The sequence below is a fragment of the Fringilla coelebs genome (genome assembly GCF_963513975.1).
Source record: "Fringilla coelebs genome assembly, chromosome: 5".
Taxonomy (NCBI): domain Eukaryota; kingdom Metazoa; phylum Chordata; class Aves; order Passeriformes; family Fringillidae; genus Fringilla; species Fringilla coelebs.
The window spans coordinates 6,456,152-6,477,369 of NC_140033.1; the positions used below are offsets into that span (position 1 = coordinate 6,456,152).

The 21,218-nt window shown below is 39.7% G+C and overlaps 1 protein-coding gene across 1 annotated transcript in view; it reads left to right on the forward strand.

Moving 5' to 3' along the window:
* CDC123 (cell division cycle 123) overlaps positions 1–18,604 on the forward strand; it is a 31,278-nt gene extending 12,674 nt beyond the window's left edge. Inside the window, exons 7-13 of the mRNA XM_084205492.1 lie at positions 1,929–1,977; positions 3,591–3,666; positions 6,501–6,623; positions 9,454–9,482; positions 14,544–14,672; positions 16,460–16,597; positions 17,411–18,604. Coding sequence (XP_084061618.1) covers positions 1,929–1,977; positions 3,591–3,666; positions 6,501–6,623; positions 9,454–9,482; positions 14,544–14,672; positions 16,460–16,597; positions 17,411–17,437 — 571 coding nt within the window. The 3' untranslated portion in view covers positions 17,438–18,604. The remainder of the gene's footprint in view (positions 1–1,928; positions 1,978–3,590; positions 3,667–6,500; positions 6,624–9,453; positions 9,483–14,543; positions 14,673–16,459; positions 16,598–17,410) is intronic.
* Positions 18,605–21,218: the final 2,614 nt, after the last annotated feature.

Below are 21,218 nucleotides of genomic sequence, written 5' to 3' on the forward strand. Positions count from 1 at the left end.
ATAAATGCTACAATGAGCTGGTAAAAACTACGAAATTGCAACCTCAAATTGCCTAGTATTTACTCCCTGAACAAAGGTGGCCTTTTGTCAATGAAAACTCATGATAATATTAAGAAAGAAAATTAGATTACAAAAACATGAGTTTATTTTGTCTTGTGCTGTGTTCACCCATTTGTTCGTCATTTGTACTTAGTCCTGTGTCATTGAGGCTCAAAAAAAAAAAAAAAAGTCCTTACCATGTCTTGCAGTATTTTTGCCTGTTTGCTTGATTTGGCAGTGATACCTGCAGTCTGTAGGGCTTGGGATGGCACCCAAGGATTTAATTTTCTGACTTACTAGGGAAGAGGAACCATCCTTTCCCACATAGCTCTTACCCAAAATATTTGAGGCTTGAGTTAGGGAATAATTTTGATTATAAGGCTGGGTTTTTTTGGCTGCTGGAAAAGACTGTAATTGGAGTGAAGTGGATTGCAGGTACCCCAATCTCATATGGAGGCTGTGAGAGGTAATACAGGTCCTCATGTGCAGGCACTGTTAAACTCCACATGCGGGACTTCAGCTGCCTTTGTAGATAAGTTTATTATTGGCTTTGTGTGTATGGGGGGATATTTTCTTCAGCATGATAGGTATATACACTACTAAGGGAGGAATTCTGACTCTAGCAAAACTGTGAGCTCTCATGGGTTTGTTTCTGTTGCCTTGACAGATCTTAAATTGTGGGGAATCTAAACTGTAGCTGAAGGATGTTATCTGTTTGCACAGCCTTACAGATATATATATATGATGTGTTTGATCACTGTGCTTTTGGAAAGCCTGCCTGTATTGCCCTACTTTTCTGTGTGTTGTGGATATTAAAGTCTAAACTAAAATGTGTGAAATTTATTTCTGCTGGCAGCATACAGAATGAACTCTTACAATAGCTCTTCACTTCAAACCAAAGGCTGGGAAGCCATGTCCTACAAATGCAATGTTTATGTGAGACTTTTGGGTTGCTGAATGAAGTTCACTGCCAAAAGGAGATCCTATAAATATTGTATTTAGGACTATTGCTCAGCAGTGACCCTTAACACAGTTCTGTGCTTCCAAGTAGTTTGTTGCCAATAAGGTCAGGGAGTAGAAATGGAAGAAAAACACATGTTCTTCTGGGAATACCTTTTGAATGTTACAGAATCTATTGCAAAGTTTACTGTAAAATGGCAAAAAGGTACATGGAAGCTGACTTGGCTTATAACTGCCTCCATTCTTGCTAGTTCCTGAAAGGAGACAGACAGAGTCAGCTCCTCAAAAGGGACAAAACCTTGACATCTGCTTGGAGTTGTGGAAATAGTTTTGTTTATTCCCACTCTCAAGGGAATTGTAAGAGTATTTCTTAAGGCTCTTAATGTAGAAAATACCATGCTATGGAATCAGGAGTGCTGAGCAGCAGCACTGTTTTGCATCCTTTATTCATGGAAATGAACTGCTGTAAGGCATGATGATGTGTCTCTGTTGTGTGGTTTGGGAAGTTAAACATTAAAAGTACTTGGCAAAACATGCTGCAGTGAAACTGGATTAGATTGCTCAAGTTTATTGGGTTTTTTGAGAATTCAGTTATGCCAACATAACAATACAAGGGGAAAAGAGCAGCACTGTTGATTCAAACAGAAATAAATCAACAGTGAATAAACACTGATGTTTTGGACACGTCCCTGTCCAGATTTAAGTGCTTCCAAATTGCACTAGAATAAAAGAGGTGATGATTCTGGTTTTTCCCCATAATAATTGTCAAAAGGAGAGTTGTTGTTTACGTATTGTGTTTACTTGCTTTGTACATATTGGGAATAATTTAAAAGTAGTTCTTATGTTTCACAGTTTGGGGTTATTTTTCACACTACGGCTAAAATCTTACATGTAAAGCAGATTTTGAGGCCTGTGCCTTACTTTTCCAGATTCATTCACTGTACTGATGATTCCCCTGATCCTTCCTTGAACTATGAGGTAGGACTCCTTGCATGATTTCTAAGTAATTTAAAAGAGTTGCTCACAGGCTGGGTGACATTTGTGACTGGGTTTCTGTCCAATAAATGTGTTATGCTTGTTTTATTCATGTTGCTTTTGATATGAAGGGAAGTCTGGTTCACCACTGCAGGTCAAAAGAAGTTCATTTAATTGCAGATCAGGTGGGCTGAAGTGCAGACTTGAGAAGCTTCCTTGCAATGTCCTCTCATGTCTGTCAGGTGGTGACAGGAAGGACAAGTTCAGTAGCTCAAATAAATGTATTCTTGATGGTGAGCTGCTTGTGAACATCACACTGAGGTTACCAAGGGTGAGGTTTGCTGCAGTGGCTGGGAACATCCTGAACTGGTCTGTCACATCTTCTTTCCTATGTTTGTTACCAGATCAAAATGTTCAGCTAGAGATGCTTTAAACTGTTAATGTGGAGCTACTGCTCTTATGGTAACATCTAGTCATCTCTCTAATAATAGTTTTTATGTAAATATAACATTTGTCATCATGAAGTGGGCTTAAAGGGCTTTTCAAAAGTGAATGAACCTTGTTTTATTTTAAAGCACTATCAAGTGTGCTTTAAAGATACAGGACATCTAAAAGTTGGAACAAAGAGTTTAATGTTAACACCATAGTTAGGAATGTTATCTCTGGTTACTGAAGCTTTCTGCCGTAGTTTAAAGGTTTGGGAGTTTCCAGCATCCAGTAGCAGTAACTGGGGCCTTCAAAAGCATCAATCCTTCAGAATATTTCAGCTTAGGAAATACAGAAACTTGAGAAAGTGCCAGAAAGATGCTTTAATTCCCAGGCAGTCTGTCCTATTGACTATAATAGTTTGCTTTCTATTTCTGTCCTGTGTCCTTATTTTAACTGGTTTGCGCCTTCAAAGGCGTCACAGAATTCTGCTTGGGTGTGTACCAGAATAGAGGTTGATTTGGATAAATTTAATTCTGCTCATCAGCTCCTTTGACTAGGGAGCAACTTTCTGCCAATTCCATGACAGATTTGTTGTGTTGTACCAGCAGGGTTTTTATTTTCCATGCTTTATCATTAATGTAACTTGGAAGTTGTTTCATAAATGAGTTCATAGTTATAAATTCTGTACAAAGTGGAAGAGCACAAGATAATTAAGGTGGGTAGGGAATAAAGGAGGTGTCTCATCCATCCTCCTGCTGAAAGCTGGGTAAGGAATGAGATCATATTGTCTTGCTGGGCATTTTATAAAATCTGTCTTGAAGACCTCAGTGGGTAGAGGCTGCCCAGCCTCTGTGAGGGAGCTCTTCCAATGCTCACCAGTCCTCATGGTTTCTCATGCCCAATCTGAACCTTTCTGCTTTAAGCTAGTTTATACTATGTGGTCTTTAGAGATCCCATCCAACTGAAAGCATTCTGTGATTCTCTTGAAATTAATATCAAATCTAATTGCTTTAAAATATTTTCAATAATGATTATGTGAACTGCAAATTTAAGATTGTTTTGTTTTCTAGTGTCAGTGGTCATCTTATCATTACAGCAAAACTGTAGCTCTAAAAGGCAGACCTGTTGACAAAAGGATGCTGTTACTTTTCTGAAGCAATGCTTTATCGTTTGTTTTTCCTGCACAGCTTGTTCTTCGCAAATGGTGTGAACTAATCCCTGGTGCAGAATTCAGATGCTTTGTCAAGGAAAACAAGCTTTTAGGTAAGGAATTTCTTAAAAACTAAATTATTGGATGAAATTTTGAGGAGTTTCTTTGACTCCATGAATGAGAGCTAAGGCTGAAGAAAGCTCTTTCTTTTCACACCTCATTTCTGAAATCAATGGTTTATTCTTTCTGTAATTTAAAATGTGGTTTACCACATCTCACTTTCCACTGTATTTGAAAGCCTGACAGCACGGCATGCTTGCCATTACAGTGGGAATATTCTTAATTTTATTGTTAATTCAGAAACATCACCCAAAGGCAGAGTCTTTTCTATTCAGGAGCAAATTGCATCGACTCCAACTTGCAGAATGAATACAGAGGCAGTTGTGTGTTGTGCTGTAAATACATGACCCCATGTGGATATTATAGATAGAAAGTTGGGGAGGTCAGAACATCTCCACAGGTGTAAGAGGTGTCTTGAGTCCATATTAAATTCAGTGTAGCTTTGTTAGAGCCTATTGTTCTGCTCCTCAAGTGCAGAATCCTGAATGTCAAACATTTCAAGTAGCACTGAAGAGCCAGGGCATCCATCCACAGCATGCACAGAGCTGGTGGGTGCATGGGGAGACCCCTGGCAGCTGGAGAACAGGCAGATAGTGCTAGAGCATGTGTTGTAGGCAGCTGAGTAGGGTAAATTTAGGGTAATTTAGGGTAAATTTAGCTCAATTTTACTCCTCTGGTTGTATTGACTATTCTCTGCTGACTGTAGCAGGAAATTAGATACTCAGTGCACATACAGGTGCTTGAATTGAGGGGTTTAATTTCAGGCTAATTGCTACTCTGAAGTTTGATTTTGGTGTGGTCTACCATGAAACCTTTAGAGATGAACAGAAACTCAAATAGCACAGGATTAGTGCACATTTGTTCTGAACAAGGTTGAATCATTCTGCCTAAACTCTTCTAACAAGGAAGTGTTATAGCAGTGATGGAGCAAGTACAGGAAGGAAGGTGATTTTTTTTTTTGCTTTAAGATAAAACTAGGTTTGCCCACTTTGCCTCTCTCATGCCTACATACATATACACAAGCACCAAGCTCCATATCCACAAGTGGTCTGTCCAGTGTTCCTTGTGATGAAATGGAAGGCCAGGGACATTGGCTTTGTAGTTCTCACTGTTCCTCTGTCTTAGCATGGTGAGTTTTGGCTGTGCCTTTTTGTACCTGTTGGGAGCTGTCAGCAGTTTGTTGCTCCATCCAGTCCCACCTCTGTAAACCTTTAGGAGCACACTCCCTGTTATTAATTTCCTGATTTGGGTTTCCTGTGGAGCTGCACACAGGTATTTCAGCTGTGCTAATCCAGGTGCTGTCAACACACACCATTCTCCTAAGCCCTTTTATTTGGCTGTTCTGTCTGGTGTTCCTATGCTCATCTTCTCATTTTCTCTCCATTTATGCCAGTTGCAAGTGTATTACAGCTCTCTGTAACAGAGTTTATCTTCCTAATAGCAGAGATTTCCCATTAAGTCTGTATTGCTTAATGGCTCCTGACAGAGATTTTTGGAGGGAGGAGAGCTGAATCCTGTCCTGTCTTGTGATGCTGGAACACCATAACTGCCAGAGATACAAAGCATTTGTACACTGGCTAATTAAGCACTCTGTACATTTCATGGCCAGGTTTTGAAACCTAGTGTATCTGCCAGTATGGGATTTTTTTTAGCTAGCACTCCAGCTGCATTTCTTAAGATAGTTCCAAGATTTTTCACAATATGTTCCCATACTCTTAAAATTAATAAGCCTGTCAGTCAAACTAAGGAATGATACTTGCACTGTAGTGAATGATTTTCCAGTTACACATCTGCATCCTCTTAGATGTCATAATCTTTTGGGTTTTGTTTTTTAGACTCAAGTTAAACTTTGCAGTGGTATTAAAAATTAAAAGTTCCACTGGCATCACAAACTTTTTATATGAACTTTTTAAAAAAGAGCACATCTTCAGCAGTAGCCAAAGTCTTATTTTGTGTAAAGTTTTGTAAAACTCTATGTTTTGTATATGGTTAAAAAAACAAACTGAGGTCATTGATACATCTTCCTTGGGGAATTCTGTCTTTTTTTGTATGTAAATAGCCTGAATTACTCATTCTGCAGTGATGGGACAGGTCTTGGGATTTGACATTTGTCAAGCAGGGTATTGCAATGTTTTATGTTGACACATATCCTGTATGAGAACTCTTGTCAGTCAAGAGTTATAATCATGTTGATGTCATTTAAACTTGTAGACAAATGAATGAAATAAGGAACTTGTAGGAAGGGTGGTTTGTCTACATAGGCAGGAAAACCCTTGAGGGAGCAAATGGGAGCACTAAGGTACTGGCCTGCATGCCATCCCACTGATTTGGGGATTTAGGGATGCCTTATCAAACAGGCACATGTTATTCCACACTTAAAAAAATCAGTTAAATGAGAATCTGTGGTATCCAAGGATCATCTTTGCTAATGTGCAAGCTTAGCCTCCACCCCTGGCATTTCATGGTTCCAAATTGTGGTGTGCAGAACAAGTTTTTTGACCAGAGTAACCAAAGGGAATAAACATGAAAGGAAAAGAGAGAGCTGGAAACTTAACCAGAGGCAAAGTTTCCTTCTGAAATTCACTTTAAAATAGTCAAAGTGTGTACATATAAAATGAAGTTTACAAAATTCTGGACAGAGCTGTTCAAGGAAGAGATTCCTAATGGAAGTACTTAAAGTATAGCCGAATAAAGCCAAATAGTATGTCACTAATAATGGTAGAAACTTGGGAAAATCCAATCTCCTGTGTCTGATAACTGCTTTTTTTTTCTGGTTGGGTTTTTTGCATGCCTAGACCTCTTTATAATTACCTGAAATTATTGACAGGTATCTCACAGAGGGACTACACCCAGTACTACGATCATATCTCCAAGCAGCACGAGGAGATCTGTAGGTCCATACAGGAGTTTTTCAAGAAACACATACAATACAAATTCTTGGATGAAGACTGTAAGTATCTTCATGTGGGTATGCATCTCTCTCTTCATTGCTCTTGCTTTCACAGGGCTTGCTTCTCTTTAGCTTGGGAGAGTCTGAAAGCTCTTGTGGCTACAGCATGTAGTTACAAAGGTTTGGAATTATAATAGCAACAAAAAAACACTGAAGGAATAGGCTGGAGCTCTCCAAGAAAACACAAGAAATGAGTGAAAGATCCCTTCAGAATGCAAATAATTTTTTTTAAGGCTTTCCCCCTTATACTTGAAAATATTTTTTATGTCAGAAAAGCGGGGAAAAAGATCTTAAAAAAGATCCTTGACAAAGGGCATTCAGTAGTGAGAAGAATACTTGTTTATAAAGGTGTTGTCAGATGTTTGCTGCTAAATTATTGATGTATTCCTTGAATAAAGGATTTTAAAGTTTCTTTTCAAGAAGTTTTAATTATTTCTTCTAGAATATCAACCTGCACACCAGGTTAGGTGCCAAAATGGACTCATGGACTGCTGCTTAGAGAAGACCAGTAAAATAGTACATTAATTTAATAAGTCCATTACATTTTGAAGCAAGATCAGTAATATAGATCTGGCATTCTGATTGCTGCCTTTTAATTTTCCTCTGTGTTTCAATGTAATTTTAGCTGGTATGTAATCAACTGATAGATAAGATAAGAATTCAGGGCACTATTTTTGGAAATTGATGCCTAGATTTAGGCTCTGAAATGGCTGGCTGGTGAACTGAAAGGTCTGAAATGTCATCTTATGTAAAGAGTGCCATCTGAGTTGCCTTCAGGGAAAAGGAGGTTTCAGGGCAACCTTCTGGGATGAAGGTTTGTTAACCTTTTATTCTTAGGCACTAAATGCTGGACCATCTGCAGAGCAATGCCATGCAGATAATGTTTTCTGTGTTTTTGTGGGTGGTTTTTTTTTAATCACATTGCATTTATCCCCCACCATCTCCCTTGATCCACTGCCTGGTAGCATATGTGTTGTTAACAATAAAAATCTGGGTTTGCTTGTTTGTTTGCTTTTAAAAGGAAAGGTATTACAGCTTTTTTCCTGACTTCTTGTTTCATTGGGGATTTTGATGCTGTTTGCTCTGCTTTTTCCAGTTGGTCTGGTAGCATCTCCAGATGGAAGAGTTGAGTCAGAGCAGCTGAAGCATTGCAGAGTCAGAGCAGTAGGATAACAGATGGGTGAATGCTTTATAAATACTTCTAAATTATGTTAGAACCTTCTAAATACCTTTGATAAGAGCCCAGTAAGAGCAGTGCTCTGGAGGTGTCGATAGTGCAGAGCTGGGCTTTGGCTTTCCCTCTGTTTAGAACAGGTTCTGGTGAAGTTTAACTACAGTCTCACTGGCACAGAACACTCCTGCTCTGAGAGTGGGAATAATTCAGATTTTCTTCTTGTTCAGTGTTTGTGACTGTCCTGTACCAGTCACCAGAGTGCAATCAGTCTGAATTCCAGCTGTGTGAATCCCAATAAATTCCATTAGCCTCAGTGATTGCCATGGGCTTGCTTTAGGCTGACAGGCCTCACTACAGAAACCCTCAGATGCAAGGGAAATCTTTTGGCTGTGACTAAGGAGAGGATGTGGTGCAGGCACTAAGTTCAGTTGAACAGCTGGAGAAGAAATCCTGAGGTTCCTGTACCCCCCCTTTGCATTGACGACTGGCTTAGCCACTGAGGGCTTGTCTTCCTGGAAAGACAGAGCACTTAATCCTGGAGTGCCTTTGGCATTGACACAGCCCAGCTTGTGCAAAAGCTGTGAGGATTTTTAGGCTGCATGGTAAAAACCAGCTACGTGACTGGCTTTGGCTTTGTGGAGTTGTGGTTTGCCCTTAGCCCAGCCAACTTCACATGAAATGTCAGATTAAGCTTTACATGCATGGATGTGATCAGTCAACATCCCTGTTCCTGACAGGCAGCTTCCTGAGACTCAAGTGTTCTGCAGTCATATCCTGAGTTTAGTTTATCCACATGTATTGGGAAATCTCTTAGCTGAAATATTCCCTTATTAGTGACGGAAGTAACAATATAGCACTTGTCTGAGGCTTTTCTAAAGCTTTTCTTTTTCCTTTCTTCCTGCTAAACTGGTATAACTTTTGCATGTAGCCATGCCTGAGTGCTTCCCTGTTGATTTGCCTAGTTCAACAGAAAGACAGCTCAAAGGTTTGTTTAACCATACAGACCAGGAGCTGATGGGAAGCTGCATATACAGAGCCATGTTTAATTAAGCCAGGGGAGGATCAACAGTAGAGCCAGGCAAGGCAGCTTTGAGTCAGTCACTGAGTGGCAAGGGGGCTGTTTGAAGGATTTGTTGATATTAATTAGGTGTGCTGTGTCTGCTCTGGGTGACATCAAACATGACCATTTCACTGCCACCGACCCCTTTGTTCCTACAACCTGTTTGTCTTGCTGGTGCTGAAATCCTAATGTCTGTGGAGCAGGAACCTTCTCTTATTAAATGTTTGTGCAATGTCCAACACAATGAAGTCTTGATCTTTCCCTGAAACGTCTCTGTTCTGCTGTAAACAAAACAGCAATAATGTCAAAGATAAGTTCTCTGGGCTAAGAGTTTATCAAATATTCTTCATGGAAGAAAAATCAACAGAAGAAACCAGCATTAAATGGAAAAACCCAGCAGCTGATTTCCCAGTGCATTAACAATAGTTCTTGAAATATTTCAGCTCCCTCTTAGAAGTATACCCAATTCTGGCTTGCAGTTCATTAGACATATTGACTTTGCAGATTGTGCTGTGTACTCAAGTATCTATTCACATTTAGACATCTTCTGTAAAATTATATATCTTTTACAATTAACATTTTTTTCTCCTTTTCAGTTGTTTTTGATGTGTACAGAGACAGCAGGGTAAGTGAACAATAGGTTGTATATAATTGTTTCTTCTGTGAAAACTTAAAATGTTACAAAGATCAAGCAAGTAATAGCTTTGTCTTCCTAGAAGTGGTCCTGGAAAAAACCAAACAAACAAACAAACAAAAAAATACCACTGATGTAAAAACCCCAACCAAACAAAAAAGCACCAAACAAAATCTACTTGATGTTGTTCTGTTCCACAGGTCTTTTTTTATGATAAATGCTGTCTACAGTAGGAGGATAATATGATTAGGGGTGTAAATATGTCTGTGCCAGTGATGTAATTATGTAGTTAATATCTTCTAGAGAAGTTATCTGTTCTAAAGCACAGAACTTAGGCTTTGACTGCAATTTTCTCAGTTTTGTGAATCTACAAGAGGCAACTTTGTTTTTGTTATGACATGAGAGTCCCTGCTGCAGTAATTTAGAATAGAATAGACTGTTTCAGTTGGAAGGGACCTGCAATGGTCATCAAGTCCTACTGCTTGACCACTTCAGGGCTGACTGAAAATTGAAAGCATGTGGTTATGAGTGGTGTTCCTAGGCACATGGTGGGATTTGTGGGGCTGTCCTGTGCAGGGCCAGTGGCCTTGTGGATCCCTTCCAACTCAGGATATTCTGTGACTCTCATTAAGGGCATGGTCCAAATAGCTTTCAAACACACAAATGGGTTTGGGGCATTTTCTTTTAAGACAGATATTTCCTTGGGCTTTATTTCTTTTCCCCTGTGTTTGTTTTTTCACTACAGCATTTGAAATCATCAAAATTATCCTTAATATTTCTTCAGATTGTCTTTGTGAGATTGGAAAATGGTTCATATCTGCAAGTTCAGGATAGGAAGGGATGATTCTCAAAAGGGGGTATGAATATTTGTGACAGATGGAACCCAGTTTTTTCTTTTCAAGCTGCTCCAGCTGTGGTTCTGAGAGTTGGGCAGATCAGAACCCTCAACATCCAGGCAGTGATGGAGATGGGGAGAAGCATCCCACCTCAACTATTTGAAAAACATAGGCAGGTGTAGTGCTTAGGGGTGTGGTTTAGGGATGAACACAGAGGTGCTGGGCTAAGGGTTGGACTTGATGATCTTAAAGGACTTTTACAACCTAAATAATTCTATGAAGGTGCCAGTATTAGAGTTAGTAACCTTGACTTCTCCTATTGTGAGTGGGGAGAAATTTTGGTCAGATGAATTGTGCTTGAAAGGCTTGATTGGAGAAAGTCTTTATTACAGTTGAGTGTATTGGAAGTAAGTCCTGATTCTCATTTTGAATGTTGCTGAACTTTTTTGCAATTTTGTAACAGTAAATCATGCCATAGTTTACAAAACAGGAACGTGTCTCACGTGGAAAACAACGACTGTACCATTTCTCAGCTCAGCTTTTAATGTAGGTACCTAAAACGAGACTGTGGGCTAGAGCAGCTCTGCTGTAATTGAAATTACCTGCCCAGGCTCAGATTGACAGACATGAGGATGCTGTCAGGGAAAATGAGGAGCAACACTTGAGCATTGAACCAGATTCTGCCGTTGGGTGCTCTGCCTCATAGCTGAGGCATGAAGAGAAATTATTTAAGTAAAAGGTTTCAGCCCGTGGTATCTCAAATGAGCAGTGTTTCTTCATCTGTCAAGATAAAATATATCTGTTTGTAGATTTCTCTCTGTGCCTTCTACCCTCAGGTCTTGTAAACTGCCAGCTAGCCCTTTGTGTGTCAGATGCTTCTCCTTTCACACGTACTATTGTGGTTTGCAACTGTGTTATTCATCGCTCCCTTGGCGTGTGAGTTACAGGCAGCAAAAGAATATTGTGAGCATGATTAATTTCCAGAGCCCGTGCTCCTCATCAGGCTGGTTGCACAGCAACCTCACCTACAGAAGGAAAGAAATGTTCACTGTCTGCTTGTTTTAAATCCTTTCAACTCTAAATATCCAGCTTGGAGAAGCAAGTTGTTGTTACCGTTGTAAATGACAGCAGTCTCTCCCCGTGCTCACTCAGTTGCTTTAGAGACTGTCTGGAGTTGGCTCCACAGGTCCTGCTCACTGAATTGGAGGGGGGAGTTCACAAAAGCCTGAGAGTTGGCTGTGCTGTTGCTCTTTGCTGTCCCCCAGGTGTGAACAACAAACCAAGTTCAAGACAAGTCACTGTGGTAAGACAGAGCAATGCAAGGAGTGGCTCCAGAGCACTGCTGGCTCCCAGCTCTTGTTAAGGAGCAGCCCAGTCTTGTGTCTGTGCCTTGTGAGAGTTGTCACTGTGCAAGAAGGTGCAGCTGGAGTCAGGGAGATGTAACAGTTAAGTTTGCATTTTATGTGTCTGTAACTTCCTTTAACCAACAGGCTTTGTCGTGGGCACTTCCTTTAAGTGCCCTGCTGCTTAATGCCTTAGCAAAAAAAGGCATGAAGCTGACAGGCTGTGGTAGCTCTATTGATTCCTTCTTTTAGGATGAGAAGAAAACACCCTGTAGTACAAGTAGAGGAATTTTTTTTCCCCCTCCACTTATGCACAACTTTTTTTCTCGTGGCTTGTGCATTTCTCTGCTCTTGTATGGCAAAGATTACTAATAGCAGGCAAAAGACAGCAGACAAATAGCCTTAGTATTGCTTTTAGATACACAGTGCAAGTTATCTGAAACTGTATTTAAATCATGACATTGCATGTAAGGCTTGAGAGAGAGAATTGAATCTTAAGAAAAAGCAGTTTGGTTACTGACCCAGGGTTATATACACTCCTTTTAATGAGCCCTGAAAAGAGATATTGAGTTTTTGCCGCTTGTCATCAATTTGCAGCTAGCAAAGCTCAGTGCAGATTTAAGACCATCTCAAGGAAACAACTGTTGCACTGCTGTCTGCAGGGGTGGAGGAACACTGCTGGGTGCTCACAAAAAAACATGTTGCTTTCAGTAGTCTCAAAATCAATTTTCAGTTTTTTCCAGGGTACATTTATTCTCTAGAGAAACAATCTTGATGTTCCTGAGAAAAAGCTGAGCTGGATGTATTTGGGGTGAAGAGGAATTTCTGTGAAAGCATTTCATAGGGAACTACTAGGTATAAAGATTTCTGATTCAAGGAAAGATTCTCCGAACTGCTGAATGAACTTTGCCAGCCATTGCTCCTGTCTGTGATTAAATTGGTTCACTAGCTTGTTTTTCTAGAGTGATAGAATGAATCTAAACCCACAGATTCCTCCTCGTGCTGCCTTGGAACTGACAAGACACCCCCATTAGCAAAAGTAAAAGATTGCTTATCATGAGAATTTGTGACAGCCTTTTGAGGAGGACTGGGGATGGGAAATGACGGCAGAGCTTGCCCCATTGGCTCTCTGCTCTGGTGGTGCCAATATTAGTGCAGAGGTGTTGCAACTCAGCCATGCAGATCTGAGCTTGCTCACTCTTCCAGAACAAATAAGAAACCACTCAGGTCTGTCCCCCCCCAATTTGTAGTTTCTTTTGTAGCTGTCTGGTTTCAGCACTGTTGTTTCTGTGCTTTGGCTTCTTAAAATGTGCTCTGTGAGAGCTGTTTCCCTTGGACCTGCCCTGAGACAGACACCTGTGAAAGCCTGTGTGCAACCACACGCTCCCTGCTGGGCTGCTGGCCCAGCTCCAGCGTGCAAGTCATAACCACTGGTTTCATCTCTGCTGGGACTCCCCACACCTGCAGCAGGAGCTCGCTGGGGATGGTAACAGAGGCACCAGCACAGTTCTGCTCACAGGTTTCCATCACTCGCAGTCCCACAGTGTGTCAGTGCCTGTGGGACGGCTCAGGGGCCGTGGGTGGGAGAGGCAGTCTCCATGTTACTCTCTGCCGACGCTTGGAAAGCATCTTTGTGTGTTACAAACCAGATGGCTGTAGTGTAAATAATTGAATGTATTTGCTGCTTGAATCAAGATAGGCAAGATCTTTTAAAGCAAGAAGATCCTTCAGAAATGAAGGAAAAAGGAGAAGGCAAAATGAATGTTAAGTAGCTACACAGTCTTGAGGTTTGTTTTCCAATTCCAGTTGATCTTTATAATAAACACAATAAAACTCTTCAGCCCTGCCTATGTTACTGTAACTTTTCCCTTCCCTATTTGATAGAACTGATTTCTTCCAGATGTAATACTGGTTTTACAAATTTTCACTAGCAGCTGTAGTCATATTTTCTTATAATTTATTACAATGTTTTGTTTTATTAGAATAGTTGATACTTCCTTGGGCAAGAGAAAATGGCCCAGTGCTGGGGGTTCTCTCTTGAAGTGCCTTGAGGAACACACACTTCTTCCTCCCCCACATGTCTGTTACTTCTAATACATCTTGTTAGTCTCTGCTTTCACTTTTCAGTTGTAAAGCAGTTGTGTTGTTGTGCACCCTGCCACAACTGTTTGGACCACACATGTATTGAAATTGAGATAGAAACTAGTGTGGACTACTAGTAATGGCTATATTAAAAATGCCTTTAAGTTATTCTTTATTTATCTGTCTGTACAGCATCTTTGAGGTTTCATGAGACCTCCACCAGCATTTTGCAGACCCTGCTCTCTGGTTTTAGGGTCCCTTCTAAGACCAAGAACAGCAATTTTTGTAGACTGCTGGTTGGTGCAGTGTTGCTGAGGTGGTTTTTCATGGAAAGCAAAATCCCTGTGTGAGCAGTTTGGAGTTTTTTTGTTTGTTTTGGGTTTGGTTGTGTTTTGGCTTTGGGCTTTTTTTGTGTTTTTTGATTAGTGCTCTCCCCTATTCCTTGTTCATTCTCTCTGGGGATCTTGGTGGATCATGGGGATTAGCCAGAACTTCGGTGGGCTTATCTGAAAACATTCTGGCATAGAACTAAATTCAGTTTATTTGAGCTCTGTCTGATCTTCCGTTTAAAAAAAATCAAAGTAAATTAATACATGATAGCTTGCTGTGATATAAAACTCCATGAGGTAAGGATCTTAGAATATTTTAAATATTTAAACCCAGGTAATTTCAATTTTGACATCTTTTTATCTAAAGACCAAGCGTACTACAATAATCTGAGTATATGTGTATTTTGATTTTTTTTCTCTCTTTTTTTGCTTTGTTTTAATTCATCTGTGGTTCCTTTGCAGGGTAAGATTTGGTTAATAGATTTTAACCCATTTGGTGAAGTAACAGACTCCCTGCTCTTTACATGGGAAGAACTCACCTCTGGAAAAAACTTGAAAGGAGACCAGAGTGAAGGGGAAGCAACAGAACAGGTGAGGGAGGCTGAATAGCATCCAACAAGATTTATGGCCTTATTTTTGCTTTCTTTTGCTGTTGCAATCAAGTTGTGATGCAAATCCCATTGAAGTAAATGAAGCTCCTGTGAAATGTAAACTCTTTGTAAGTAGAATCTACCTTATAGTTAATCTCAACAAGTATCACTTGCTAGTTTTAGATGCCTGGAAGGGAGTTTTTAGTTCAAACAGTACAAGTCTGTATTAGTCTGTACTGCAGCTTTGACCCCATTGCAAAGAAGATGCCCTGAAACTTGCTTTTTCACAGTTTTGATGCATTCCTTCCAGTTTTTCTTAAAATCTATTACTTTTCTATATAGTCACTTAAATTTCTACTTGGTTCTGTATATCTGTCATGTAGTTTCCCACATCTCCAGTTTTATGCTTGGGGGAAGACAAGCAGAAGCTTAACTTCTGTCTCTTCATCATCTGGAATACCCTTAGCAAAGCCTTGTCCTCTGGTTGAGCTCCCAGGACTTGCAGAACAAGGCTTTTCCATCCCTCTTCCAAGCAGCATTTCCTCTGTAAAAACAAGAAACTTCCCATTAATACAGGGAGGGAGGAATGGTCTTTATTTTTTGTATTCCAGCTTTTTTTTCTCACTGCATCTTGAGACAGAGTCCTCACATCCTAACAAGTCCTTGGGCAGCTGGGTAGGAGATAGGAAGAGGTGTGTTGATGGATCTTGGGAAACACTTGGTTATTTTCTGAGGAGAGGTGGCTGGCCAGTGTGGGCTTTTCTTTACTTCCTAGCTGTTTTACTGCATTACAGGTCACTGAAATGACAAACTTCATTGAGCTAATTTTAACATCTGGGAGTTTTAGTCCTGTGGCCCTTTCCACAACGCATTGACAGGGACACCCCACTCCAGTTTGTCCTTCAGGCCATTACCTCTGTCTCACCCTGGGGCTGTTGCTGTATGAAAACCCATTCCATGAACCCTCCTGTTAAAATCTGTCTCCTTTGTTAGAACACGCTCCCAATTCAGAGCTGTCTGTGGGACATGTGAATTTTCATTTTGGGATTTCTTTTTCTCGTTGCCAGATGATTTGCACAGTGTTCTGTAGTTCAGTCCTGGATGAAAAGTTGAATAACTTGTCTTCATGTTTCATCTGACATCCAGTCACATAATCTGGTGCAAAGTTGCTGATTTTTCTTAAAATGAAGCTGTTTATTTCAGTACAGCTGGCAATTCCATGGCATGTCAATGTGTTGAAATGAAAGTTATATCACTCTCCAAAACCTGTTGCTGCAATTCAGCATTTAGAGATCTTTTTGGCCCTTTTATAGAGGTATTTTTTCTTTCAGTAAGTAAATTGGTTGAAAAGCTTAAATTATAATTTCAGTAAGGTTATAATTACAAATGTGTTTAAACAAGGAAACTGTGAAGACAAGTTTAGGGATTCTATCAAAAAGATTTTTCTCTATCCAGATATGTATCTAGATACTATTGCCCAAAGTTCCTTATAGCTCCATTATTACAGCACTGTCACAAGCATGAATTTATTAAATGCATTAATAACTGATACACTGTAGAAACTTTAAAGTGAGGTAATGAAAGCCATTATTTGACTGTTTAACATGTTTGACATTTCAAATTGCTCCTAAGTGGGCAGAGGTTTTATAAGAAAGCTACAATTTTTAGAAAGCGCAAGTTTAGTTGAGTGAGTGCCAAATAAACTCATTGGCAGTGTGAGTCAGTCTCAGGAGGAGTCCCAGAAACATTTCATATTCATGTTGACTGTTCTTATCTCCTTTTCCAAAGGATTATCCAGTGTTCCGTTGTACCAACAGCAAAGTCACCGTCCAGCCCAGTCCCTACCTGAGCTACCGACTGCCCAAGGACTTTGTGGACCTTTCCACAGGAGAGGATGTTCACAAATTGATTGACTTTCTAAAACTGGTAAGAAGTAGCAGAAGAAAAAATCCCTGACCTTCTACCTTTGTCATATGGAAACACTAAAGTCCTTGGATCTCTGCTTTTGTTGCTAACAAAGTGTGCAAAATTACAGAAAAAGCAATGTATGAAACCATCACACAATGTTGGGTTGATTGTTTCTGAAGTGATGAAGTGCAAGCTCTTTACTGCTCTCACTTCACTTAATTAATTTTATTTTTTATGGAAAGCAATGAATGTAGTTTGACAAATCTTACTGAAGGACTGAGCTGTTTCCTTTCTTACTGAAGCATAAATATGAATGTAGTGTGAATGGAAATGTGTTTTTTGAATGCCTGGAGCTAATGCTTTTAACTTCTAATGTTTTAAACTTTTTTCTTTAAAAGTTACAAGACAAATATATTAGGAAAAACCATGATGAGTTGTTCCTTTTTCAGTCGGTTTTCTTTGGTCTTTTAATGCACAGTGACATGAAGACATGAGTAAGTTAGGGAAGGGAGGGTAGGTTACCTTCACCTGCATCACTGACTCTTGGTACCACCAGGGTGGTTTTTGGTTCTTGTATATTCCATGAGTTAATGGACTAGGCAAATCTTACTCTTTACTGGAAATAAAATCCTATAGTTTGGGATGAGAGAGAGGGTTGATATTGCTCTGTTCCATTTGCTGGAAAAATGATCTCTTACTGTTCCAAAAAATGACTTAGAAATGCAGTCACTGTCTAATCCATTGTATCTGGAACACTTGACATGATTTATTAGTGCTGTTACTTCAGATAACTGTGTCCTAACATTCTGAACTCTCCTGTTCTGTTGACAGAAAAGAAATCAGCAAGAGGATGACTGAGGTACCCAGAAGCATTACATTGAATTACAAGCAAGAAACGTGGCAAAAGCTGTATTTAGCATCACTATTAAACTATTGATTTAAAGAAAACCTGCTTTTTATAGTCAATGAAAGACCTGAAGAGCTGTTCATCCCCAGTGCCTGTTGGTTTATAGAAAAGTGTAGGGAAGCTTTTTCAGGGAAAACATGAAAGGTCAGGGTGAGTTCTCACTGGATTCCAGGTGCAAAGAAGCAACAGCCTGAGTGCAGCTGAACAAGCGCTTTCCATTTCTCATAATGTGAGGATTGATGCCACTGAGCTACGCCTTGGGACTCCCCAGTGTAAATATGGCAACACCCAATGCTTGTGCAGTAACAACATGGAGCATTCTCTGCAGTTAGGCATTGTCTTGCTTAATATGTAGTCACAAAGAAAAAGGAATGTACATTTGTATCTGTAGTAAGCTTTTAAAATTGTAAATTGATTTTGTTTTGGGAGCACTTCTCATCCTTTATGTAAAAAAAAAAAAAATTAAAAATGGAGAAGGGTTTTTTTTCTTTGTTACAAGGCCTAATATTTCATTTCAGAGAACAGCTATAGCTGTAGTAAACTACTTAAAGTTTGAAAATTTTGCATAGTGGGAATTTGAAATTCTGAATGCATTTAAAGTAAAGTAATATTTTCACAGTTGCTAAAGTGAAACGAAATTCATTTAAATTCACCAAATTTCATTTCATTTTCATAGTAAAGCTTTCTTAAAACCTGTTTTTTAACATGATTACATACTAGACATCATCTGTGACTTTAATCTACATAATTAACATCAACCTATAATTTTATATACAGACTTAGTCTTGTTTCATTTGTGTCACATCTCTGAGTTTCTTATGGAAGCAATTATTCTTTCAGCTCTTAAAATTCTGTATTCATTTGATACTTCATGTTTTTTGTATAAAGGGAAGCTTGGCTAAATCTGGGGAAACAGAAGCTCTTGTTACCAATTGCTGTTGTTTGGGAGGTGGGGGAGGACAGTTTTAGGTGAATCACCAGCTGACTTCTGGATATAGGTGTTTGTATGGCATCAGTACTTTATTAACAGTGTGCAGATGCCCATTGAAACAAAAGGACATTTGAAGAAGCTCATAACCCCTGGAAACTGGTTCCTATTTCAAACCAGTTATGTGATACTGTGTGTGTGTGTGTGTATAAAGCTGTTTGTGTTTCTTTGCCTTGCTTTTGCTGTCAGATTGGAATGGTGCTTGGTTACAATCTGTTCTTGGATGTTAAATCTGAGCTAAATTGTTAAATTATTACCCAATGTCTTTATTTTGCTTCCCTTTTGAGTGAAAACTTATGAGTTAAAGATTATGCAGATTAAGAATCCACACATTGATGAAACATCACAAATGAAAGCTCCTGGAGTCAGAACAGTCTGCCCTGAATTGAAGCATTGTTTGAAGCATTGGAACCTGCTTCTCAGTAGCTTTTTGTATTCAAATTAGATGATCATTAACTCAGGGCTGGGCTATACCTAATTCTCCCATACTGCAGGATTTTGGGTGAGTGCTTCTCACCTTCACCAGAGGGATAATTTGAGTATAAATGTCTCTAAATTGGATGGCAACCTCAAAGTGTCAAAAAATTACCAAAGCTTTCCTCTTTGTTTTAAAGTGTCTAGCCATAACTTTAACAGTTGTGATGATCTAACCACACTTCCTTCCTTTACAAAGATGATGCCCTGAACTTCCAATAGATCCATAATGCTTCTAAACTACAGATCACTGTCTTTAAAAACAATGTCTATAAACAAAGTTTAAAGCTGGAAGATAGTTTCCCACCTCTTCCATGTGGGCTCCACAAGTTAATTTACCACTTTCTCAGCTTTCTTTGCTGAATGTTCACCAGAACACAATTGGTGATGGGACCAGTTTGCTGGGAGCCTGTGCACTCTGGAGTGTCCCTTTAGGTGGGTAGGCTGGAGTTTTTCTCCTCTGTGAAATGCTGACATGGGCTGCTCAGCCAAGCTGAACTGCAGTTTAGAGTTGCAGGAACTTGTCCTGCTTCCTTTGAGCCAACTCCTAGTGAGGAGCCTTAAAAGGCAGCAGAGCAAAAATACTGGTCCCATGTTCAGAACTGGTACAGAAACAATCCCCAATATAAAAATATGATCTACAGGATCAGAATACCATGTCCTTACAGTTTAAATACATACTTTAGATGTACTTTGCTTTTTTCCCCAACTTCAGGTAACCAAACAGTGAATTTTATTTGGCTATTAAATTAAAGATTCCTCTTCTGAAAGAATTTTCACTCTATATGTCCTTTTGATCTCCTAGGATAATTAACAAACATATTCCCTTTGGGGAGCTGAGGGAGCTAATGTTGGTAGATTAAAAATGCTTCAGATCAATTTTACACTGAATAGTACATGACACTTTTCTATTCCATCATAAAAGCAGTTTCTGCCTCTAGCCATCATATACAGAAATTTGAAAATACAAATTTCCAGTTGTTCAGGTCCTTGTTCATAGGATTTAATTCTCACCATTTGCTGAGTAAGGGCCAACTGTATACTATATATTCTTAATTATATGCTTAAAACACAGTGTGAAGATGCTTGCAGTCTCATCTAGATGACAAACAGATGTTTTAGAGGGTGGTAACATGCAGTCATTTTATACAGATCCTGTGCCTGCCAAACCCTGCAGAAGTCTGGCTGTGTCTGATGGCTCCAGCAGTGAGATTCAGTTCTTGGGCTGCAGCTCTGCCAGGAGTGCCAAGGAAGAGTCCTCCCTGTTTCACAGCCAATGATGGATAGTGGGGATCAGGATTCCTGTCACCCCATAAGCAGCAGTTGTGAACATGTCCTGCCTTAGTTCAGGATTTGAAGTCATGCTCCTGTCCCTCTGGGCTTCAGACTGTCCATGCTGTTTGTTCTCTTTTGACTCTTCTTTCTCCAGTGTTGTCCATGTCTTTCCTCATTCCTCAGCCTCTTATTTGAATAAATATTAAGATGAGAATTGGTAGCAGCAGCAGCATGGATAATACTGATCTGAATTTTAAAACCTCTCTCTATTCACTTTTCCCTCCCTCTTACAAAGGCACTTTTTTGAGTGGTGCTCTATAATACCTAAAAAAACCCCTTAACTCTTAAAGTAGGGGAGAAATATCCAGGTCTGGGTCTCAGTAAAATCAGAAGCTCTTGTTGAATGCTGATCACAGATTGTAAAAATCCACATAACCGCATCTGACACCCTTGGCTAGAAATTTCATCTGTCTCATTGTTCCATACTCACCTGCTGCTCATGTCCAGGATGCACAGAAAAGGTGCCCTGTGAGATGCAGTTCAGGTGCTCATTTGAGCAATAGAGACCCTTAGACACTCCTGGTTTCAGGCTTTCAGGTGAGCATTGCAAGGTGAAATGACCCCAAAACAGATCAGGGACACTATGGAGATGGGTACTGGCATGGCACAAACCTTTGTAAAAATCCTTCTGTACCTTTGTGCATGGCTGAGTTCAGCTTTCACAAACTGTTCCAAATGTGAAGTGTCAGATAGCCAGAGAGGAGCACAGGGTGTTTGTCAGTGAGCATAAACAGGCAAATCAGCTTGGCAACTGATAATTGATTTCACCCTTAGAGGCCAGAAGTATCAATTCTGGTTGTTTTTGGGCACATGTTACATTTTGTACATTAGTTCAAGAAATAATACTGAACTAAAATATATATTTTTGGCCAAGAGAACACAGAAACAGACCATGGTGCTTTGGAGTCCTGAAACACATTTGGTTACACTGATGC